The sequence below is a fragment of the Colius striatus genome, chromosome 1 (genome assembly GCF_028858725.1).
Source record: "Colius striatus isolate bColStr4 chromosome 1, bColStr4.1.hap1, whole genome shotgun sequence".
Taxonomy (NCBI): Eukaryota; Metazoa; Chordata; class Aves; order Coliiformes; family Coliidae; genus Colius; species Colius striatus.
This window is the reverse complement of record NC_084759.1, coordinates 158,970,632-158,995,208: the sequence shown is the minus strand read 5'-3', so window position 1 is coordinate 158,995,208 and position 24,577 is coordinate 158,970,632. Positions and strand designations below refer to the sequence as shown.

The 24,577-nt window shown below is 41.9% G+C and overlaps 1 protein-coding gene across 1 annotated transcript; it reads left to right on the top strand.

The window, feature by feature from the left end:
• Positions 1–55: 55 nt before the first annotated feature.
• METAP2 (methionyl aminopeptidase 2) lies at positions 56–17,223 on the top strand. Its single transcript, XM_062015370.1, has 11 exons — positions 56–279; positions 1,126–1,227; positions 4,464–4,529; positions 4,861–4,963; positions 9,368–9,529; positions 11,098–11,279; positions 11,364–11,458; positions 11,546–11,642; positions 12,183–12,286; positions 14,694–14,809; positions 16,502–17,223. The coding sequence occupies exons 1-11, from the start codon at positions 99–101 to the stop codon at positions 16,752–16,754; spliced, it is 1,461 nt and encodes a 486-aa protein (XP_061871354.1). The 5' UTR covers positions 56–98; the 3' UTR covers positions 16,755–17,223.
• The last annotated feature ends 7,354 nt before the right edge of the window (positions 17,224–24,577 follow it).

Here is a 24,577-nt window from a genome sequence, read left to right as displayed (position 1 = left end):
TTCCCGGCGTGCCCTGCGCTCACCATAGAGCGGAGCGCCGGCCCCGCCTCGTCGCTCGCCTGCTCGCACCGGTTGGGAGGCGGCGCGGCCGCGGCGACATGGCGGGCGTGGGGCAGGCGGGCGGCGCGGCCGCCGAGGCGGAGGAGCACCTCAACGGCGAGCTGCCGCCGGAGCCCGAGGACAAGGACGGCGCGGAAGGCGGCGCGGCAGGGCTCGGCGCGGAGGATGGTGCCAAGAAGAAGCGCAAGAAGAAGAAGAAGGGCAAAGCGGGCCCCACGGGTAGGGGCCGGGCCGCGCCGCGCCGGGACCCTCCGCTGACAGGGCGGCGGAGCGGCGTGAGGGGGCCGCGGCCCAGCGGACCGCGCCTTGTACGCGGCAGCGGGCAGCTGTGGGGGGCTGCGGGGTCCCGCCGGGCCCCGGGGTGGCGGGCGCTGCCGAGGCCGCTGTCCCGGCCCGTGGCGGCTGTGTGGGCTGAGGGGGATCCCCTCGGCGCCGAGGGGGCTGGCGGGCGCCGGGAGGACGCTGCTGCCCTTCGGCACCGGGGAAGCTCGGTCGAGGGGAAGCCCTCACTGCTTCAGAGCGCATAGGGAAAGCCACCCCTTCTCTCATCCCCTCGTATGCCCTGTGGGGTGAAAGGCGTAAGATTGCTGCTGTAAAAGTCATCCCGCATGACGGAGTCTCCGTTCCCCTCCCATGCTCTCCGAGAGCGCCGGAGCAAGTCTGGGCAAATAGTGTAAAGGCACTACGGTTTGGGTTTGTTTTAGCAGACTAGCAGTTAGTGATGATCATTCTGTGCATTCATAATTATCTGTTTCACGCCCATATTATCTCGCAAGAGCAGGCTGCTGCTATGGCAAGAAGTTACTCCGTCAGTAAAAAAAGTAATCAGAAGTATCTGGATGATGCTACCTTTGTATGCAACTTCCAGTAATGGTACCTGTCACTGTAGTGCTCCACAGTCTTAACACATTTAGTCTGCTTTGGGGAGGAAAAAAAAAGGCAACACGTGCTCTGGTATCGATAGGATGAGTACCACATGCTGTTTCTGTGAAGTTATGGGGGATATTGTTCACTAATGCAGAGCAATCCTTTTACTGTAAGTCATACTTTTAATTTTGCAAACAGGACAAGAAGCAGATAAAGAAGTGGAAGGTGCCCTTAGTGATGTAGCAAAACAATTGGATAAACAAGCTCTGGAGGAGAAAGAAAAAGATGATGATGATGAAGGCAAGTAGAGCTTTTCTATTGATATTTACAGTTTCATCTTCTTCCTAGATTTCTGTTTTAGCAAACCTTTATAGATGCCTTTTCAGTTTGCTTTTGTTGTGGTTTTTTTTTTTGCTTGGGAGAGCTGAGATGCAACTATATATACTTTTTATGTTTTTGGCAGTGATTTAGCTGTCACACATAATGGGGATGACAGCTTTGCTAAAGCTTCTTGTTTTCAAAGATTTTAATACTGCAGGGAAATGATGAAGCTAAGGTAAACTGTAAGTTATTCTCGCTTGCATTACCATAGTCAGTATAAATTTATGTTTCAAATTATGGCCCTTATTCTTGACTTAGAGCAAGAAATACAGAGAAAATTTTAAGGCAGCATTTCAATTGATAGAAGGTCCTAGAGTCTTTTTCACTGACTGGGAACTTGTTTATCTGTAATCCTAATTTTTAATTAAAACTAAACTGGGGAGAGATTAACACTACATGCAAGGCATAAACCTTGTGTGCTGCTTGTGCTATGCAGTTGATGTTCTAAGCAAGTGTTGTGGAAGTGTCTGGTGGTGAAATCCAGGCTGGGTGCATCATTTCTGTAGAGATGTCAGGCAAAAATGCTATCTTTCCTTTGTTTTGATGAGTGGTTCTCAGCAGACATGGATGTTCAAGAAGATAAATGACTGAAGTTAGTAATCGAGTTTCCTTCTTGTGAATTAGCGTTTAAAGTTGTCTCTAAAAAGCCCCCTAAAGTGCTTCTTACTGTGCGCTTAGCAGTCTTTGTTGACTGTTGCTGTCATACATCATTGCAGAATTTAATTGGATAAATTAGATACAGACATTTTTAAAAATGAAATGTGTGCTTATTGAAAAGAAATTGGTCTTCAAATATTAATAATTTACACAATTACTTTCTGTTGGTTTATATTCTGATGGATTATTTAGTTTATGGGGACATTTCAGATTGTGAAGTATTGAAAGAGGATAGGGAAAGCTTGATACAGTGAAAAACACTCTGAAAATTATTGGAGTAGTCAGAGATGCGTCTCAGGAGAAATAATACTGTTGCAGAACAAGCGCTTGCTGTGTTCTTTTTATGCTTTTTACAGTATTAGTATTTAGTATTACAGCATTAGAATATATAAAAATCTATTAAGTAGTGCTATCACCAAAATAATCTTCTTCCTTTTTTCCACATATTACTTGTATGTGTTTTTAGAAAAAAAATATTTCTGCAGACAAACAAAAATTGCTTTAAGCTGTTTGAAGAAAACGGTGTTTTCTTGTACTGGTTCTTACCACTTGCCATCTTAATTGTGTAGTGTCAGAGGTGTTCCTTAGGACAAGGTGCTGCATTAGACTAAAACCATAAGATGCTTACCTTTTTTTTTCGTGATAAGTCTGTGACTGAATGGCCTCAGAAATGGAACTGTATACATTTTAAAATCAGGTAGAGATTAGGAAGTGTTCTTCAGATTTCCACTGGACCACTAAAACATGCTGAAAGATGACATTTTTGCAGATAATAGGCTAAATTATTAAACAGCTATACCAGAGTGGTATGAGGCAGGGCTTCAGTTTTGCAAAGATCTTAAATTGCTCTTCTGGTGAAATTTTTTTTCGTTGCCAGCTGAATAACCTGGAGACAAACAGGGTATTGGTCAGATGCAGTAGTTATCTTTCTGGCAGCACAGTTAGTCTGCAGCACTCTTCAAGGACGTGAAAGCATAGGCCCAGTTAGTTCAGCTTGCAGTTGGCTGATTCACACGCAGTGATGTATGAAAAAGTCACAATAAGCAGATAACAACGGCCACAACATTTAAGAAATGCTGTACTTTTTTTTGCAGTGTAGACTTAGCATTTAAAAAAAAACCCAATCCAAAAATCAGTTGGTGAATGAACTGGAGTCGAAGCAAATGCATTTCTTGATGAATGGTTTGAGTACAGCTCAAGGTCAAGAGAAATGTGGCAAAGTTACCACATTTAAAAAAAAATGTTATGTGCTGTTAAGGATTTTCAGCTGCCTGTGAAATATGGATTGCAGGAGAATTTAGACTGACTACAACGTAGTCCAGTAGACTGGACTGTGTTGTGGTTACACTTAGCAGTACAAATTATACTTGCATTTTTTAACAAAAATTGAAAATAGTACACTTAATGCCAAAATGGCCTGGGGAGGAGTGGGGGTAACAGAAGACTGAAACTTGCCCCGACTGCAGGATTACAACAGTTGCTATGACCCTGGCCATCATGAGAGACTTGAAATCTTGTGACTGTAACTGATCAGTGTTTTGGTTTGATTTTTTTTTTTTAAACAAATGAACAAATGCAGGTTTCTCTATAAATGCATTCAAAATAGCAGCACTTTGACATGATTCTAGAAGTTGTTTCCATTTTACTTATTGCTTTAGATAAAAATAAATGTTCAAAATATAGCTAACTAGTACTTACCCATTTTGAAATGAGCTTGTGGTTAAGTCTAGAAAGTTTAGTTAAATGGTATCACATTAGATAAATACTTCATTGTGTTGGAAATAACTAAGCATTAGATGTAGCTGAAGTCCATGAGGTGGTTAATACCTCCCAAATGTGACTGTAACATAATGGGGCCAATTCTTGGTGTTTAGGTGCTGTGCTCTCTGAAACCTCCCACTGGTGCATCCCACGTGCTGTGGTTTTGCTCAGTGCTGGTTGTGACTTTCCCTGTTCTCTCCAGATTAAGCTTATCCTGACTGAAGCGCTCTCGTCTTTCACTTGTTTGGGTTTTTTATCTTTCCAGATGATAAAGTCCTTGGGTTTGAAGTGGTAGTTCCTAGGTTTTTTCTTAGCTGTTATGTCTAATACAGTTCTCTCCCATGCCTTGGGCAACCCCAGGCATCTTTTTGGATGAATTGAGAATAGAGGAATTTGAAGAAGATCTTTCTGAAGACTCTTTTGCTGAGTTGCTTTCTTTGTTTTTGCTATTTGGTGATGTGATCTGCTTCTACAAGGGGGTTGGACTAGATGATCTCTAAAGGTCCCTTCCAACCCTACCATTCTATGATTCTATGTTTTAATTACCAGCTTTAGAATGTATTTTCTTAGGTCTGTTTTTGGTGTAGGGACTGAAAATGGTAATAGTTTGATGGAGGATTCTAGCAGTTTTCTTTTAATTCATGAAATTCTGCTGTTGAAGAAATGTTTCCAGATAGTCTAGATGGTTTTGTCTCATTTGGAATTCTTTGGTTCTTTAAGCACTTTCTTTCCTGCAGACGGAGAGGGTGAAGCAGATGGAGCGACAGGGAAAAAGAAGAAGAAGAAGAAAAAGAAGAAAGGACGTAGGTATCAAGCACAAAAATAGAGTGCATGAATATTTGGTATAGGCCTGTCTTAAGTGCTGTTCTTGACAGCTGAAAAAAAAATCTGGGGTGCAGTTTGGGTTTGTAGGCTACGTCTGGCTGAGTTTTCTTCTTTCTGATATCCCTGAATGCCACCTTGAGCATTGGCCAAATAGTCGTATGAGGCCACTGTGATAGGGTGTTTTGGTGGAAGCCCAAATTATAGTAAGAGGATCTTAAATAACTTGTCATTTAACTTTTATGGTTGAAATAAGATATGTAATATTTCTAGTGTACCCTATGTAAAACTTTGTTAAATCACTCTCAACAGCCAAGGTCCAGACAGATCCACCTTCTATTCCAATATGTGATCTATTTCCCAGTAATGTATTCCCGAAGGGAGAAGAATGTGAATACCCACCAACACAAGATGGGTGAGTGTTTTAAGCTCAAAGAATAAATGCTGTCATCTGGATGTGCTGAACTGCAAAACTGTTAACGTGCAGCTAAATGGACAAAGTGTAGTGTGCTTTTCCTTTTTTTTTTTTTAATTGAATCATGAATTAAAAAGTTTTCAGGACAGAAACGTTCCTCCTTCCCTACCCTTTTAATTAAGGCATAGCCTGTATGAGCAGATTTGCCATGAAGCATGGGACCTTGAGACCCAGGGGACCAACAGGACTTCAGCAGGCAGCTTCTAAGAAAATATAGTCTGAACTAGAACTGAGTGAAGGTGTAAAATTTAGGAAGGTGAGAGAGACACTGTTATGCAGCAATTTCAGGGACGTCTAGATGTCAGCTTCTTTCTCGGTGTTTTGTTGGTTTTGCTTGGGGTTTTTTTGGTAGATACATGTCATTCTCAGAGTATGTGACAGTTTAATAACCTGGAGTGTTTTATAAAATTCATAGTGACATGGGAATAAGGTGTAATTTTATTAAACTAGTGACAGCTTCTAGTGGTTTACTGGAACAGTGAACTGCATCCTTATGTTTTCATACAGTACTGCTGTTTCCTTATGCTTTGTTAGAAACTGGGATATACCAGCTTGACTGAGTTTCCTCAGGGGGTTATTTTTTCTACATGCAGTGTTGTGGGAGACCATGTTTTACTTAGAGGGGAGTGACGTGGAATTATCTTGAATTGCATGAAAATCTGAATAAAAAGACCAAATATTACTGAAAACTGTGCAGGAATTTTTGAGCCAAAACTCTAAGTAGATAAACAATAGTTTCGGAAATGTAAATATTTCATTTTCAGTGACTGTTTTTTCAGAATCAAGTTATTTTAAAATACTTATTGGTTGTTTAAAGTCAATGCCTGATTATTGCTGAATGTAAGCAGCAGAGTTAAGAGTGTCTATTACATCCTATAAATTGTGTTCAAATATTCACAGATAGTGTGGTTTCATTTTTATGTGGCTAATATTTGGTTTTGAGGAACCCTTGTCGTCTTTCAAATGACTTGAGTGAGATCCCAGGGTGTGCTCATATTTATTTATAAATGACTGCCTTGTTTGTATGCACAATATTAGGATGCTAATGAGGCATTTCCACAGAGTAGTCCTGATAGGCTGATCCAGGAGTGATTCTTCCATGCTCAAGAGTTAAGTGTTTCTCTCTATATGCATATGCTGCATTCAGAAGGACATGATTAAGCAATTCATTAAATTAGATTAGAAACATTTTAAGCATGTCCATGGCTTATTAACAAGTAATACACTACACCTCTTTTTGCATATCCAGCCATTGAAGAATAAATGTTTTACTCTGGGTTCACTACTATTCATTTGGGAAGGGGAAAAAAACCCAACAAAACTAGCCCACTTTTTCTAACAGGATTTAAGTAATGCATCTTTTCTGGACCAGGACTGTTCGGCTATAGAGGAATACACTCTTCTAAGGAACCTGAAATAATTTCTATATATCATTTACTTAAGCAAACACATGCTTAGTTTTGTTCCTAATTTAAATATTTAAATCTTATGATGCTACTTTAACGTTTCCTGACATAAACAGTTAGTTAAATTAGTAGCTGACATGCATGCTAGGATGTTTCCTATTCTGAGTAATAGTTACATTTTAAATATTGGTGAAGCATTTTTTCTACCGTTTCTTTTATGCTGAGGCTGGTAGAGTTTTATCTTTGATTTTTAAAGAGTTGCACTTCTATTCTTAACTCTTGATGTCATATGCTTTCTAAAGTTACCATTCTTCAGCCTACAGTGGTGTGTTTTGTATGGGAAGTTGAACTACAAGTGGGTATCATTTCATTTTCAGGGTAAAAAATAGCAGAGAATCAATTCTTACATAGACAACAAACTAATAGCTTTCCTATTTTTGTATCTAGAGTATTTCATTTGTTTGAAGGCTTGTGTTTTGTTGAAGACACCTGAATTTGAAATGATCTGACAGGCAGGGTGGAAAAGCTGTAAGCATTATTTCACAGTACATCAATTTTGTTAAATTGGGACTAAAGGACACTTGTCCCTGCCTACTTGTGTCTGCCCCTGTGCTGTTATCTGAGTTAATATAATCTGGGGGAAATATTTTCTGGAATTCTTATCTTTGATCACTAAAATCTAGTCTACAGAACAATCTTAGATGATTTGTAGTAGTGAAAACTGTGAGAAAGCTGAGAACTGAAGAGATGGGAACAGTGGCTTGGTCCAAGATCTGACCTTCTTAAGCTGTTGTGGGGTAGCCAGACCATTAGGAACCTGTCTTCAGGAAAGCTTGGTAGCTCCTGTGCCCATGTGCTTGGCACTTGGTGTGAGATCTTTATCTGATCAATGGATTTATTTTCACATGTCCTGAAGTGCTTCAGCTCAAGCACAGGTTCTTGCTACTTCCTTTCCTGAGCTCCCAGGTGGCAGTGGTACACTTTGGCAGCAAAGTGCTTTGGGTTTGGTACAGAATTTTCAAGTGTAGAGACTATTTTGACCCCTAGTTGTCCTGCACAAAGTGACTAGATGGGTAGAGGACGGCTTCCTGCGCGGTTTGCTGAAGTTTGCACTTTTGTTTGTGTCTGATGGCAGAGCAGCTGCCCAGACTCTGTCAGCAACTCATGCTGCCAGGGTGTGTTCGCTGCTGGAATCCAGAGCAGTCTGAAAGGATTCTGTATTCCCTCTTCCCTACTGTTTTTATGCCATACACCTTTTCCATCTTCTTGTGCTGTAGCTACTGTGCTGGCAGTATTGCAGTTTCCAAGTGCAATAAGGTGGCTCAGGTGTTCCAGCCTCTTCTTTTTTTTATGGAACTTAGTAGAGTTAGAGCACTTTCTAAGAGCAGTGTGCATGATACTTGCTGTTGGAGCAAGAAAACTGCTCAGAAAAGTAAGCATGGGATTTCTCCTTTGCATGGTTGTTACTTATCCAAAAAGGACTGGGAAGCTTGAGAGAAAAAAGTGAAAAGGTCTCAAAATGTTTGGATTCTCTGGTCATGCTGAGACAAATTTTATAGAGTAGCCTGTTATCCATCTTTATCTTTGCAACTCTGCTTTAGGATTGTAGACCTTTTATCACTGTACAAATAAATGCAGTCTCTTGGCTCACTTGTACCTGGTTTTTGGCTGAAGGAAGGTCGTAGGGTGGTGCCAAGTTACATGTCTGTGAAACAGGTAAGTAGATACACGGTTGGATTTCAAAAAGTAATCCTATTCGTTTGTTTGCTTAGAATCAGCTCAATTACATCAAGGTAGAAGTTAATTTCTAAACTAGGAAACTTTGGTATAGGTCAGTATCTTTGGTCCATTTTGTCCATCATCTCTTTTTTTTTCTGACCCACCTGGGTCAGAAGCTGACATCTTGATGTGCAGCTATATTTTGGGGTTTTCATTAGCACCTTTTGCAGGGCTCCAACTTCCCCGTTTGAAGACTGTTTCTATTTTACAGTAAGAAAAGTGGTCTTTTAGTTAAGTTCTGACAGTTGCCAGAGTGCTTAAATTACATTGTTTGTTTGCTTTTTTGGAACCTTACTTGCATGGTTTCTTGCATAATGGAAAAGTACATTCAAAACTAGTCTTACATTTAGTCTTGTATTGAAAATTATACTTGTTATTTGTTCTGTGAACCTGCCAGAGAGCCAGAATGAGTATTCTGGAACAAATGTTAAATCATCATCCAGCAAATTTAGAAAGTAACTTCCTGGTGTGTGTCATAGTTACTGCACACTGTGTTAGGTATTATTACCTAAATAGGATGCACAAAAATAATACTGGAACTACAAGCTCGTAAAGTTTCTGGGTCAAGTAGCTACACTACAGTGTTGAGATTCTTCTCCAGACAGGAAGAGCACTGAATGAGTAAAATTGCACAAGAAATAAACTGTTTTTGCATGAGCAGAGCATGTTGCAGCGATTTGCACTGCAAAACTTAGGTAGAATTGCAGGCATTGGTACAGATTTTATACACCTGGTGTGTCTTTTTGAAAAGTGTTAACGTTGGACAGGATGATCTTTAGAGGTCACTTCTCAACCCCCTACCATTGTATGATTCTTTGATTTGAGCACAGTGCTCTTTTGGGAGGATTGAGAGGTAAGGCTTTTGAAAAATGTCAAGGGAATAATATGATTATAACTGAGTTTAATTTCTATGTATTCATGAGGGTTTTTTTTCCCCTGCAATTTTACTGCCTTTCACAGGTGCTGATAGATTTTGGTTTGGTGGCTTTTTTTCATAAGATTCTGTTATTCTGAAAAGTTTCTAGATTAGGATCTCTTCTGTTACACAGGGGAATGCAGACCTGATGGATAAATAGATGCTTTGCAGGGTTTAGACAGAAATTGTAGTGACTACTGCTATTATAGTAACTTTTCATGACGCACTTTATTTGTTTTGAAGGCGAACTGCTGCTTGGAGAACAACTAGTGAAGAAAAGAAAGCGCTAGACCAAGCCAGTGAGGAAATCTGGAATGATTTTCGGGAGGCTGCAGAGGCGCACAGACAAGTGAGAAAATACGTTATGAGCTGGATAAAACCTGGAATGACAATGATAGAAATCTGGTGAGGACACAGATCTTCTCAAAGACCTCTGCTGTAGATTTCACTTCACTCCCCCAGAGTGGGAGGAATTTAGTCTCAATGTTATGTGTCTAATTCATTGTGTCACGAGTGCTGGGGGATTCCTATTTGAAGTACACAACTTTCAGTCATGTTCACTTATTTTGAGTACACAGTTGATTTTAGTGTTCAGTACCTTGACTGCTCCTGCACAGAAGTTCTGCAGCAGTGCTGGGTGAAGCAGCAACAGCAGCAGTAGATGTCTTGGCTGTTGCCAGAACTGTCAGAGGAATGCTATGTGGATGAGCGGTGCAGGTACAGCCTGTGGCTGGGAGTGGGCAAAGAGGCACAGAAGCAGCACAGCAGTGCACTCCGCCCAGGGCAGGAGGATTTTGTCTATATTTAGTCTTCAGTGACTGATGTTTTTAGGGAAATACAATGCTTCTGTGTGTTATTCTTAGTTGGTCAGAAATAACAAATGTATTTAGATAAATATGAATTAGATTAAGGTAAAGTTTAAGGAAATAATTAGCCTGGGCCGATTCTCTTGACTCTTCCAACTATTCCTTTTTCTGTCATTCAGTTAATCTAGAGTGAATGCCTACTGTCCAAGAACTGCACTGATCTGGGACAGTTTAGCTTCCAAAATGGGATGCTTTTAGCCTGGTGTGACTGAGTACTGTGCTGACAAGAGTAGGATAGTAAGAAAACTAGTCAGAGCTGATCCCCAAGGCAACTGTGCTAGGATAACAGAAAGAAATAGTGTGCCATCAGGAAAAGTGAAAGACAGCTGCCTTAATAATCTTTAGTCTGACTGAAACAAATCTGTCATAGCAAATTACACAGTTTGACTGTTATAAGCAAAACATTACTTTTCTCTCTATAGTAACTCAGACTATGGGGACTTGCCTGTTAAAATAAGTGCTCTTCTTTTTTCCAAATGACTCTGAGCAAATAGCTTTCGAGCTGCAGTTTACATCGTTCACTGCCACTATAGGATGCACCGGTGGACACATGTCTGTAGCTTTCCAGTACCTACCAGCTGGAGAACAGACAAAAACCAAGAACAAATGCTAGTCTCATAAGGTTTTCTTTTATCCAAGTTATTAGTTCCATTTGAAAAATATTACTGACCTTTCAATAGAAAATTTCTTTATAAACAAGAGGACCATACTATCTGAAGTCCCTGGAATTATAAAGAATACATTTACTTTGCCTAAATTTTCGTTGTGTAACCTCTGCTTTTTACGAAGAATGGGTTAATGTAGGTTGTAAAGGGCAGATATTTTAAAGTGGGAGTAAAAACATTAGCGAAGTACTCAGTTTTGCTCAAGAAAGGTTAGTAGAAACAACACGAAGAACTGAAGATCACCATGTTGTATTTGTGTGCTCCAGTCCAGGGCGTCCTCCTAGTTAGCATATATGTAGTTTAAGATTTCCCATTAAAACATCTGCTTGAATGTTTCTCTGAGGTTTATTCTTGCGTTGGTGTATTTGAAGTCGTCGTAAGAAATATTAATGACAGCTGTTATGTTCTTATTTTTTTCTTCTCCCTCCCCTCTGCCTTTTAGTGAAAAACTAGAAGACTGCTCACGTAAGCTGATAAAGGAGAATGGTTTAAATGCAGGTCTTGCATTTCCTACTGGGTGTTCACTGAATAATTGTGCTGCCCACTACACTCCCAACGCTGGAGATCCGACAGTCCTGCAGTATGATGATATTTGCAAAATAGATTTTGGGACACACATCAGTGGTTAGTTTTCATGTATGAATTAAAACTTTGAGAGCGTTCTTCGGTGCAAAGACTGTGAGGCTAATTCATTTCTGCTCATTTCAGGTCATATTATTGACTGTGCTTTTACAGTCACGTTCAATCCAAAGTACGACAGACTATTACAAGCTGTAAAGGATGCCACAAATACTGGAATAAAGGTATGATCATTGTGTAAGTCATTTACCAAGTCTTTTAGAGTAAACTTTGCAATGATTTTTCTGTTGATATTTGCACTGTGTTTTCAGTGTGCTGGAATAGATGTACGTCTCTGTGATGTGGGGGAGGCCATACAAGAAGTTATGGAGTCTTATGAGGTTGAAATTGATGGCAAAACATACCAAGGCAAGTTCTGTTCTTTGTGTAAGGGTAGTTGTTCTCTGTGTGTGTATGTATGTGTGTACTTTTGTGCAAATACTGGGATTTTTTTGGTGTGTCATACTGAAAAGATTCAGTTACTAGAAGCGTGGTACGAGTCTTGCATAAGTATATGTTTCTGGCTGGCTTACCATTCCTCTGAAGGAATGTTTTTTTGGCTTATCCTTCCAAATACTGTATCTTTAACAGATAAAAGGAAAGCTAAACAGCTGTTTCCAAATGTACAAATAATTTCATACCTGCTGTTTGGCTTCTTAATAACCTTTCCTTGCTGTTGGATCTGCCAGTCTTCAATAACGAGATTTTGATCCAGCATACAAAATGAACTTGTGTCTCAGTTGAGATTTGTACAAGATGCTTGGGTAGTGTTGTGTTTAGTTCCCCTGCAGTATGATGAGTTGCTTGCTGTTGCCCTTTTAGTCTGGGATAACAAACCAGATTGACTTGAAGGGTTTAATGCTTGTTAGGAAACTGCCTGTAACCTAACATTAATGTTTTCTTCAAAAGTGAAACCCATCCGCAATTTGAACGGACACTCGATTGGGCCGTACAGGATACACGCTGGGAAAACCGTGCCCATTGTGAAAGGAGGAGAAGCCACAAGAATGGAGGTAAAGAGTCCTTCAGTCTTGCTGTGGAGTTTCCCCAGCTGTCATTGCACAAGTAGCATTTCCTGTGCACTCCTAATACTGGGGATGTGTGATCCTAGGGGTTAATAGCAGCAGAGGAGAAACTCTCTTGTACTTTGTACTGTTCTTGTAAAGGAGCCATCACTCTTGTTTCATCTCAGGGGCTTCTCCAGTTAGCCCTGGAGTGTTCTGGTATTTTCTGAAGTGGAAGCCTTAAAAACTGCTATTTAAAAAAAAACCCAAAACCGAACCACTACAAGTATCAAAAACCACCTTGAAATCTGAGTGGCCTCAGTGATGCTTATGGGAACTCATTTTTTCGTATTTATTTCTCAATGCATATGCATCCCTGAAAAGCAATGTTGGGCTTAGGAGCAGGCAAATTCAGACTTTAGGGTGAACTTGAGGGTTATGTTCCTGAAAGATATTTGGACTTACAAGTCATTTGCACTTTCTTTGTTGGTTCTCTGTAATTAAAAAGTAAAACCAACAGCCTGCTCTTGCTTAGGTAAATCTTGAGAAATATTTCTGTGTTGTTGTAGCCTTGGATGACTTTTTGCAAGAGAAGTTAAAAAATTATATCTTTCTTGAAAAGCTTCCAATGCAGCTTTTCCTTGCACATACAAAATAATTTAAGCATATTCTAGTTAATGTGAAAGACTAGATTAAAGATGTTGTTTGAATAATGTTTAGGAGCAGGGGAAGTGACTTTACTGTACATGAGGTGGCAAACTACCAGTCAGAAGGGCAGTATTAAAATATGTAGCCTGAGATTTAGCCACCATTATGATGGAAGCTTATCTTCTAACAAGATAAGAAGGCTTATCTAAAAGATTAGTAATGAGATAAGAAGCTTTTTAATTTCCTTCTAAGCCTGATCTCTGATCATCAATGATCACTAGTAAGCCTATCAGAGTAAGTAAGAATTGTGAGAGCTGAATAGAGGGGGAGATGTGATCTGGACAGGATTGGCTTTTGAGGTAAACTGCCCAAAACTTGTGTCATAATTACTGATCACCTCGTTAATGATGTGAGAAAATTGTCAAAAAGAATCTTATCTGTAGAAATGTGCAAAGAGACTAAAGAGTATTTGAAAAGGAAGGTAGAAGCAGCTTGTGTGCGCTTTTGGCTTAGGTTAGGGAATAGTTAGGTGTTGTGTATCATCCATCATCAGTGTATTACTGTTATAAAACTTTTAAATGTTCTTTAAGCAAATCTTACTGAAAGATTTCAGAGCTTTGAGGTTGTTGGAATTGAATCTCTAGGAACTGGAGAGAAGACATTTTTTCATTTCTTCAGCTTCTGTACATTACTTGGGACACCATTCTGCATCGTTAAAGACAGGGAGTTTTGCCAAAGAAGAAGGTGGAGCATAGCCAAGCTCTTACTGTACTGTGCTAATTATAGGATCAAACTGCAATCCAATGAGGTTTTTTTTGTAACAGAGAGAAATAAAGCCTCTGACAAGCCTTATTCTGAAAAAATAAGTGTAAAGTGAAGTTGTCCATAGCAGTGGGGGTGATTCTTGTGGTGTTCTGGTGGGGGATTATTTTTTTAAAATTAGTTGAATATTTCAGGGGCATCTTAAGATTTTCTCTTGGATTTGGAGCCTGTGTTACTGCTTTTCATATGACTTATTATTTTTGCATTATGACTTTCAAAGTAGCTTAATAGAGGGGAAAACCCCAGCTTCTGCTGTCCATTAATGTTTGATGCCTGACCTTGTTACGTCCTTAAGGACGTTAAGGATACGTGAGTGCACTTGGCAGAAATGAGTTTATATATAATAGCATTTCACTATATTCTTGTCTAGAATTTTGCTAATGCCCTTGCAGATATGTATCACCTTCATTTCTTGAAGAAATTCATCTTGTGGACTGGAAATGAGTAGGTTAAGGGTTTATACTAGTAGCTGTTACCAGAAAATTCTTGCAGGAAGTTCTTCAGTGCAGTAAGTCTCTGTAATCAACATCTATTTGCTATGTCTAAACTATACATTTCCTAGGACTTGTATCTGAACAGCAAAGGAGGAGTACTTCCAGGTAGCAACTGTTTTGCAGCAGAATATAGTTTCTTAGCTATACTAGATGTACGCTGTGACAATGTTTCATCTGCAATGACTTTGAGAAGTCCTGACTAGAAATGTGCTGATACTTACGGCTTGAAACAAATGAACTGGTACTAACGTAAATAGCTGCTGATTCGGAGATGTCTGTAACCTTCCTGGGGGCCATACTGATTTTTTCTCTGCATTGATTTGGTGATTGAATCTGTTCCTATTTAATTACTTACATTCAGAAGTTGTTACACTGAGGTTGTTATATCAGAACGACCCAATGTCACTTATTTTCATATTGCAACATGTTCTCTTGTTTTCTTGTCTCCTTAGGAAGGTGAAGTGTATGCTATAGAAACCTTTGGTAGCACAGGAAAAGGCGTTGTTCACGATGATATGGAGTGTTCTCATTATATGAAGAACTTTGATGTTGGGCACGTGCCAATAAGGTTGGGGTTTTTTTTTTTATTGCTTCTTTTTCTTGGCATTTTGAGCTACACCTGCCACCCTCTTAGGGTTCAGGTTTGGTACAACGCAGGTTCTTCACTAATCAAAAAGGCTGTCAGAGGACTCAAACGGTGATCAGTGTGTCGTTAGCAACCTTCTTGTTATGAGATATGCTTTGATTGTAAATCATAGAATCATAGAATGGTAGGGGTTGGAAGGCACCTTTAGAGATCATCGAGTCCAACCCCCCTGCAGAAGCAGGGTCACCTAGATCAGGTCACATAGGAACATGTCCAGGTGAGTCTTGGAGACCTCCAAGGAAGGAGACTCCACAACCCCTCTGGGCAGCCTGTGCCAGGGCTCCCTCACAGTTTAAGTGGAACTTTTTGTGTCCCGGCTTCATCCCATTACCCCTTGTCCTGCTGCTAGCTACTATAGAAAAAAGGGATGTCCCAACCTCCTGACACCCACCCTTTAGATATTTGTAAATGTTAATAAGATCTCCCATCAGTCTCCTCTTCTCCAGACTAAACAGCCCCAGTTCCCGCAGCCTTTCCTCATGGAATTATTCCTGAGAATCTGGAACCAGAGAAAGGGCATTATTATTATTATGTACTATGTCTTCAGAAATGTAGGTTGTTTCTTAATCTTCTTACCACTAGTAATTTTTTTAAAGAATTAATAATATGTAGATGGTGTTTACATATTAGTCTATATATTAAATGTATAGATATTTTGGTTTAAAATCAACATCTGTATTACAGCTTTGTGCCATAGTCTGTGGCCTAGTGCTGTTCCCAGGACGTTTCAAGCCATTCATGTCACGTGTTTTGTTTGAATGGCTATCTTGTGGGGTTTAAATTCTTTTTTTCAGCATGTTGCTATAAAATGAAACAGATTATTAATTTTCCCTTTTCACTGGGATTGCATTTTGGCATTTCTAGGAGTGCAATATATTTCCTGAGGTGAAGGCTGTTATGGTTAGAAACACAGGCAGATGTGCTTTTCCAGAGAGTTCTGTTTCGTTTCCATTGAACAATCCAGTAATGTGAAAAAGGTGTGTGGGGAGGTATATGTGAGGGGGAATTAGCCTCAGGGTTGGAAGTGAACTGCTTATATATAGAAATAAGTTTATTTCTTAGCAGCTCTATAAATCTCCAGTTTTTACACTTGTATATTGTAAAGGACTCTAAATAAAAAACTTACTTAATATTTGACTTCAGAAGTAAAACTTGAGCATGTTAAACCACCAAGCTCACGCCTAACCTAGTTCAGATTATTAACCCCTTCAGATCAGGAAGAACTCTGTTTTTCTTTGTGAAGTGGATCATCCTTTTGTCATTTAAAAGAGCGTCCCTTCCAACCCTACCATTCTATGATTCTTGTCACCGCATTTAGTTGTGCTTGTGTTGGTAGATACGAGTATGTTCCCAGTCTAACTTCCCCTGCTGGAGACAGGTGGCCAGGGTGTTTGGCAGCACTCGTGTTTGTTTGGAAGGGCCCCTTGTTGCAGGAGGGAGATGCAGGGTGTGAACAGAACACCCGATGGATGTCGAAAGATGTGCTGAAATAAGGCAGAGTTAAATTCCCTTGAAACCCAAGCCCTTTCTGAAGTGGTGTGTTTGGTTTCTGTAGGGTGTACATGTCAGCTGTGCCTCTCTCTTCTCACACGTGTTCTCCTCCTTTTTCTTCAGGCTCCCGAGAGCAAAACACTTGCTAAACGTCATCAACGAGAACTTTGGTACTCTGGCCTTCTGCCGCCGGTGGCTGGATCGCCTGGGGGAGAGCAAGTACCTGATGGCACTGAAGAACCTGTGCGACCTGGGCATCGTGGATCCCTACCCTCCCCTCTGCGACATCAAAGGCTCCTACACCGCACAGTTTGAGCACACGATCCTGCTGCGCCCCACCTGCAAGGAGGTGGTCAGCAGAGGGGATGACTACTAAACTCAAAGCCACCTCAGCACCTTTCTACTCCAGGCTTTGTTGGAACATACTATGCCAGAATTAATTTGCAACGTATTGTCTGTTTTAACAGTGGACTGATGTTAATAACTTTCCGTATTTGGAAAGGAAGGAATTTAATCAAAGGCAAGTCATCTAATGTTAACTAACCAAGGAAAAAAAAAAAGCTTTCAGGCCTCTAGAAAGATTTCAAAAGTTACTTATTTTTTCTGTTCAGGGAAATACGTGCTACAAAGCTCAATTTTTAGTTCGGAATGAGTTACACATTTTATTTGGAACATTTATTGATAAAAGATGCTTTTCAAATATTTATATTACCATATTCCTACTTGAATGCTTTGAATGACTACACCTGATCTCTGCGCCCCAGTCCTCTCTGGTATTGCCTTTTAAACTTCCTGGAATCCATTTTGTAAAAAAAAAAAATAAAGACAAGTTTTCAGATCTAAAATATAGTTACACTTTTTAGAAGCCTGGTTATCAATCTGGTCAGGAGTCTGCTGGGAAACTGCTCTATTAAATATTTTGCAAACTTGATTTGCCATTTCTTGTCTTGAAACCAGACCTGGTTTACCTTTGATACGAAACTTATATTTAAGAAAAAATGATTTCACTGTTCAGGTGAGAGAGCAGTGGCACAGGCTGCCCAGAGGGGTTGTGGAGTCTCCTTTCTTGGAGGTCTTCAAGACCCACCTGGACATGTTCCTATGCGACCTGATCTAGGTGACCCTGCTTCTGCAGGGGGGGTTGGACTAGATGATCTCTAAAGAGAGATCCCTTTCAGCCCCTACCATTCTATGAAACTCGGCCCGTTAGTGCTTATTTAAACAGTCTTGTCAGTGCTGGGATACGGGACAAGAAGTCCCCGGCTTTTTCAGGACAGCTTCAATAATGATGCACAGTGTGGCTTGGCTTGGAGTGTGGCAGCCTTCAGGCTGGACTTCAGCTGCAGTAGAATGTGTAACATGTATTGGGTTGTCCCGCTTGCTGTTACCAGCAATGTGCAGCTTCAGGCTGAAGCTGACTGGGGATAGTAGTGTCTGCCCCTACTCGTTCCTTACCGTTGGCCCCCTGCACAGAGGAACAGTTCTCTAGGTGTGATTTGCAGCTTCCGGAAAGTTCACATTCAATTGGACAAGTTGGGACAGGGAAAACGTTTATTTCTGGGTGTTTAAAAAAGATCTTCCATACAGGCAAACTCTTCTGGAGTACTGGATGTTTTCTTGACAGAAGAGGTCGTTCACTACCTGTCTTCCTACTGCAGCAAGTCTGAGTGTTTAATCTCTTTTGTAAAGGTAAATTTCAGTGCTGTAGCTCTTTAGGCCTGGATACAGCCTGTCTCCTGTGCAGTACATTTACCTCTTGACTTGTGTACTAAAATTTTACGGTTACTGCTAGCTAAAATGACACTTCTTCAGTAGGTCCATAACAGTGCCTTCAGCAGAGCTGCTTTAGGAGACAGTTTCACATGCTTCTTCCATATTCACTGAGAAATACTGGGTCTTTCCTCCTATGTCTTTGGGTAAAAGCTGTAGTTTTCTCCTTTGAAACCTGAGCGTGTGAGCTGCCGTTGAGAAAGGAGCAGTGTCATGCACTGCCTGCAGCTGAAATAGACATTGGTGGGGTTTTTTTTCCCCTAAGCATTGTTTAAACTTAGTGCTGTTTAGACTTGGAGAAATGGTTGAATTCAGACACTGAGATGTGTATGTGTTGCTGTTTGGGAGCTTTGGCATCCCAGCAAGGACTTTTCAGTGAGTAATGCAGCCATGTGGGCATGTGCATCTCAACTACCAAATAAACAGCAGCTGTGTATGTGCTTCTGCGTTTGCAGAGTAAAAACTGGTACTTGAATCTGTGCTGAGCAGGGCTGTTGGGTGTGTGAGCTGCTGCTGCTGCTTTTGTTTTTGTTCAGGGGACTGTATTGCTGATGCCCTTTTTGGCTTGATATGAGCAGATTCGGGTAGAGCAGATGGCATCCAGCTCACCTGTTTTGGTAACAAGCCTGGCTACTGGAGAGGCTGCCAGAAACAAGGCACATCCTCAGTTCTCAGCCTCTTATCTGCCAATTCCAGACAGTCTGGTAGCAGCTCAGTGACACTTGATACTGTTCCTATAGCAGAAGGCTTTTTTTATCCTCCCAGGGGGTTACTTCACTTAGCATTGCAGATCAGTGATTTGTTTTCCTCTCTGTCTTTCCTTTTATCTGGAGAGATCCAGACTAGCAGAGCTACTTTGGCCCACGGCCTATTTTTGTAACTTTTTTACTTGGTGTCTGTTTTCTAATTCACATGTGGAAGCTGATAATTGTTCCTAACAAAGTGCAGAGGAAATGACTCCGAAAAATACTTGTAGAATGTGATGATTGTTTGTTGCCATTAGATTTAACAGGGCTTGTCTGGATACCTGCCTCCTGTGCTGCTGACCGTCCTGCTTACTCCTCCCAGTGCAGAAGGCAAGCCCTGTTTCCACCTTCTCCTTGCACCTTGCATTTAAAAGGAATAAAATACATTCCTCTACTGCTTTTGTGCTCCTTAGGCTGCCTTTTCCTGTAGTTGCAAGTGGTTACAAAGTCTTGGCCATGATGTCTGTAACTGCACTGTGCTGTCTTGTCACTTGACAAAATCCAAAGTATATCAAAGCCTTTTGAGCCAGATACTGAAGCTTGTTGCTATCACTCAGATGGGAAACCTCTTGTTTCTTGAGTATGTGCAGCACCAGAAATTACAGGTTTTGTAGAGTACATTTATCTGAGGTGCCAAGGAGAGAGCTGAGAACCTGCTCTGCTGAGATTTTCCCTGCAGACACACACATTCTTAGAGAATGTACAGCTGAGCCTCATGAGCTGTCCTTTTGATGAAGGTATAGCCTAATATTTTCCTAACAAGGAGACTTAATTTTAGACTCAAACAAGCTTCTCCTCTTAGATGTGGGATTTAGGTTTGTCTTGTTGGGTTTTTCCTGTGCTTTTTCATCATCTACTTGAGTACGTCTTCAACCTAAATGAGCAGTGGCTGAGGGAACTGGGGTTGTTCAGCCCAGAGAAGAGGAGGCTGAGGGGAGCCTTTATTGCTCTCTACAGCTACCTGAAAGGTTGTGATGAGGTGGTGGTGGGTCTCTTCTCCCCAGTAATGAATGAAAGGAAATGGCCTCAACCATGGTGAGGTTTAGATGGGAGATTAGGAAAAATTTCTTCACTGAAAGGTCTGTCAAACACTGGTACAGGCTGCCCAGAGAAGTAGGTGAGTCCCCATCCCTGGAGGATTTCAAAGACGAGTAGATGCGCTGAGGAGCACTGTTTAGTGGTGGATGTGGCAATGCTGGGTTAACGGTTGCACTCTGTGATCTTAAAAGGTCTTTTCCAACTTAAACCAGTCTGTGATCCTAAATAAGCCTTCTGTTAATTTCATGGACCCTGAGTCCAAGCTGCTTTCCCATGTGTAACCACATTAGCAGTGCCCCTGGGGCGGCCCCTTTGCTTTGAGCACCAGGCGCTGCTGACACTTTGGGGCAGCCTTGACCAGGATGTTGAAATGTCTAAAGCCTGTCCCCACGGCCTGCATGGAAGGCAGAAACTTTGGACTGCAGCTTGTAAAAGCAAAGTGAGCTTGACTCTGCCCCAACCCAAAAAGTTGTGTGGCGTTGGAGTTCAGGATGGAAGCTTCCAGCAGTTGCCGCAGCACAGGGCGAGTGCTGGTGCTGCTGAAAACGGAGCTGGTGGATACAAACACAGCGAGCCAAAAAGTGGAAGCCTTGTGTGAAGTGATGGGTTCAGGCATCTGTTTCTCAAAGCTCCTGCAGCACTAGAGGGATGTTCCTTCTAAGGGATACATTTTCCTGCTTCTTGAGTCGGTGTCAGTAGTATTCAAAGTCAGAGATGTCCTGTTTAAAAACATCAGCTTGTGTTTGATGGTAATTTCCTTGGAGTTTCACTCTTGACATCTTGGCTTATTAATGCCACTGTGCTAGAAAGATCAGGGGTTTTCCTCATTTGTAGTGTCAGATTTTCTTACTAGCACCAAGTTTATTTCTGTTTTGAACAGCTGTAAGGCCCAGGGGGGCTGTGGAGTCTCCTTCCTTGGAGGTCTTCAAGACCTGCCTGGACATGTTCCTATGCGACCTGATCTAGGTGAACCTGCTTCTGCAGGGGGGTTGGACTAGATGATCTCTAAAGGTCCCTTCCAACCCCTACCATTCTATGAGGGCATATCACTTCTGTGAAATAAGGAAGCAGTTGTAGCACTCACTGTGTGAGAAGCTGCTGTGTAGCAACCTCAAATAGCCCTCACTACGAGGACATGGAGGTGCTGGAGCATGTCCAGAGATGGGCAGCAAAGCTGGTGAAGGGTCTAGAGAAAAATCCTTATGAGGAGTGGCTGAGGTAGCTGGGGGATGTTTAGTCCAGAGGAGGCTGAGAGGAGATACACAGCTACCTGCAGGGGAGTTGGGGGTTGATCTCTATAGTAACAAATGATAGGACACAAGGAAATAGGTTCAAATTGCACTGAGTGAGGTTTAGATTGGCCATTAGGAAGAACTTTGTCACCGAGAGGGTTGTTAAGCATTGGAACAGGCTGCTCAGGGAGGTGGAGGTGTCACCATCCCTAGACATATTCAAAGGATGTACAGATGAGGTGCTGAGGGATATGGTTTAGTTTAGTGATGGGCCTGGCAGTGTGAGGTTAATGGTTGGACTGATGATCTTAAAGGTCTTTTCCAGCTGTAATGATTCTGTGATTGTGGCTTGCCAGGGAGCAGCACTTTTCAGGGTGAATGTAACTCTTAAAAATGAGGAGGACAAGCAGGGATGGAGGCAAAGTTGCTGCTTAAGAGCGAGGAAGCTGCTGTTGCATCTTCCAACTTCGCTGGGTCATGTTCCCTTCAGCAGATCAAAATAATATCCATATTACACAGCAGTGCAAAGACTAAGGTGATACTATAGAAACTTAATGATGTGATGTGTAAACATGATGGAATTTGTTCATTTGATCTTTTCAGGGGATGGTTGGAGTTAAGGGAACTTTGCCAAATCCTATTTATTTCAAATATTTTTCTTGCAGGAAAGGAGAGTAGGCTTTTTATAGTTAATCATCTGCCAGAATTTTGCAGTTCCAGCTTGGCACATCAATCAGCTGTCTGGGAACAAAGGCAGGCAGTCTGTTTTCTGAAGTCATTCGCAAAATAGTGTTTCTACTAAATGGTTTTGTGGAGGAGTGTTTAGAGATAAAGACCATGTCACTTGAGGAAAGCACAGCACACTTTCAAGCACAGTGTTCTTTTTATATGATTGTTATATGTTTTTTTCCCCACAAAGAATCAAGAGATAGTTCTGGTTTTACAATTTTATATGTTTGCATACTTTGAAAGAAAAAGATGAATTGGGTAACACTGCTGTGACTCTTCAAGATTTCTGTAGCAAAACTTTGTTTTGCCAGAAGAGCCACCTGACTCTTACAACTAAGGTTAAAAGTTATGTAGCTTTTAGTTTTGCTTTTACACCAATGCTGAAAATGGTACTGGTTTTTGCTTTAAGAATGATCTAACTTGACCTGCACAAGGTGTCAGAGTATACTCACAGCAAGTTTGCAGGCAACGCAAACCTGGGCAGAGTGGCTGATACATCAGAGGGTCTTGCTGCCACCCAGAGAGACCTGCACAGGCTGTAAAATGGGCCAATAGGAGCCTCATGTGACTCAACAAAGGGAAATGCCAAGTCTTGGCCTGGGCAGGAACAACCCCTGGCACCAGGACAGGCTGGGAAGCAGCTCTCAGAGAAGGCCCTGGAGGATAAGCTGAGCATGAGCCAGCAATGTGCCCTGTAGGCAAAGCACGCCAACAGCCTCTGGGCTGCGTTTGGCAGAGCATCGCCAGCAGGTCAGGTCGAGGAGGTGATCCCTCTCCTCAGTCCTGGGGAGACACAGCCAGAGGGCTGGCTCCGGTGCTGAGATGCCCACAAAAACAGACACACACTGAACTGAGTCCACCAAAAGGCCAGGAAGATAATGAAAGGGCTCAGAGCATCTGACAGACAGTGGGAGGCTGAGGGAGTTGGGAGTGTGCAGCCAGGAGAAAAGAAGCTCTGGGAGATCCTATTCATGTGTGTAAAAACCTGATGAGGAGAGTAATGAAGACTGAGACAGGCTCTTCTCAGTGGTGCCCAGTGGCAAGAGGACACAGGAGGTTTCATTTAAGCACAAGAAACTGTTTTTACTGTGAGGACAGTCTAGTGCTGGCCCAGGCTGCCACGAGAGGTTGTGCTGGCTCTATCCTTGATGCTATTAAACCCCAACTGCCCACAGCCCTGGGCAACCTGTTCTAGTTGACCCTGTTTTAAGCTGAGTTGGCCTCTACAACTCTCAACTGTACTCAGGAGGTGAGTAGTTACAGCTCAGTACTGCTGCCTTGTGATCCTGGCAACAAGATCCAGCCTCCCTCCCAAGGGACTGAGGAAGAAGTCAGCAAGCAATCTCAAAAATGCAAGTAAAAGTGTAATTACTGGAAACATTCCTGTCTTGGGCAATAGTCTGTGTGGATGTTCACATTGTGGTTGGCTGCCAAGTTACTACTTAATGCAGCATCACCATGTCTGAGGGGTCCTGAGCTTTTCATTAAGAGTAATTGCTGCACAATTGCTTTACTGAGTTCCTACAAGCACTGATTGCTTGTGCAGTAAGAGCAGAGTTTGGAGCCCTAAGTAACATGGTAGCAGGTATCTGTATGGAGACAAGAAGGTATCAATGGAGCTGTGATTCTGAAAGTGGATTAAAATGAAGGTGGGGAGTAGAGGAGGTGACAATTATGGCTTCTTGAGATTGATCTTTTGATGGAAGTAACTCAGCTACCTGACCAGCTCCCTCCTGACAAAGAGAGAGCTCAGGAACCATCATGTGCATTTATCTGGGTCTCTTCTGATGTACCAGACCACTCTACCTCACTATGCCCCTGTTGTTGGTAGAGGTGCCATGTTGCAGGACCCTTCGCTTCACCTCTCTGCTGAGCTCCTACCAGCTAATTATGGAACTCCACCCCAGAACAGCTGCTGCCACAACTGATGGATGGCCTTCAATCAAAGAACTGTGTGGTTTCCAAAGGCCTGCAGCAGGCTGTAGGCTCCTGCACTGGCCCATGGCACTTCTGCCAATACTGGCACTTGTCCTGAAACTTGCTACTTCCTTGGCCCCAGTAACACTTCCTTGAATGAAGCAAGGCAGCATCTATGCGCATAGGCTCATGCTGTGCTAAAGCCTCACTCAAGATGAAGGGTGTGGAGAAGCACACACACTAGAAGGATTAAGATCCAAAGCAGAAGCTGCTGAGAAGCACATCCTAGTTAACTCACTCTTATGCTGGACTGCAGAAACCACCTCTACCTGCCCCACCACTTGGTTTAGGACTAGAGCTTTTATGTTTGAGTGTGTCCTTTCTCCTTCTCTTGTTATACCTAAGAGAGCATAAGGGGAAGAAAGCAGAATTTGCTTTTGCTAAGCTAATGATGTCTTTCAGAGAAAGTCCTGAGACTTAAGTAACGCTTACTGCAGTGAGAGGAAATGCAGGGGGACAGCTGTAAGCCCAGCTGGGCAATCCTAGACAGAAAGGCAGGGCAAGATGCTTTCTTAAGGGACTTCAGTATGTGTTTAATAAATACTGATGATTGAGGCTGATGAACTCTCCTCCCTCTCATTGCACTCTACAAGTCCCAAGAGAGACTCTTCCATTAATGCTTGTGTCTCTCAGGACCCCGATGAAGCCAGCTGACGTGCTCTTGGAGGAAGAGAAATGTATCAGAATTCTGAAAGGCAATTGGCACA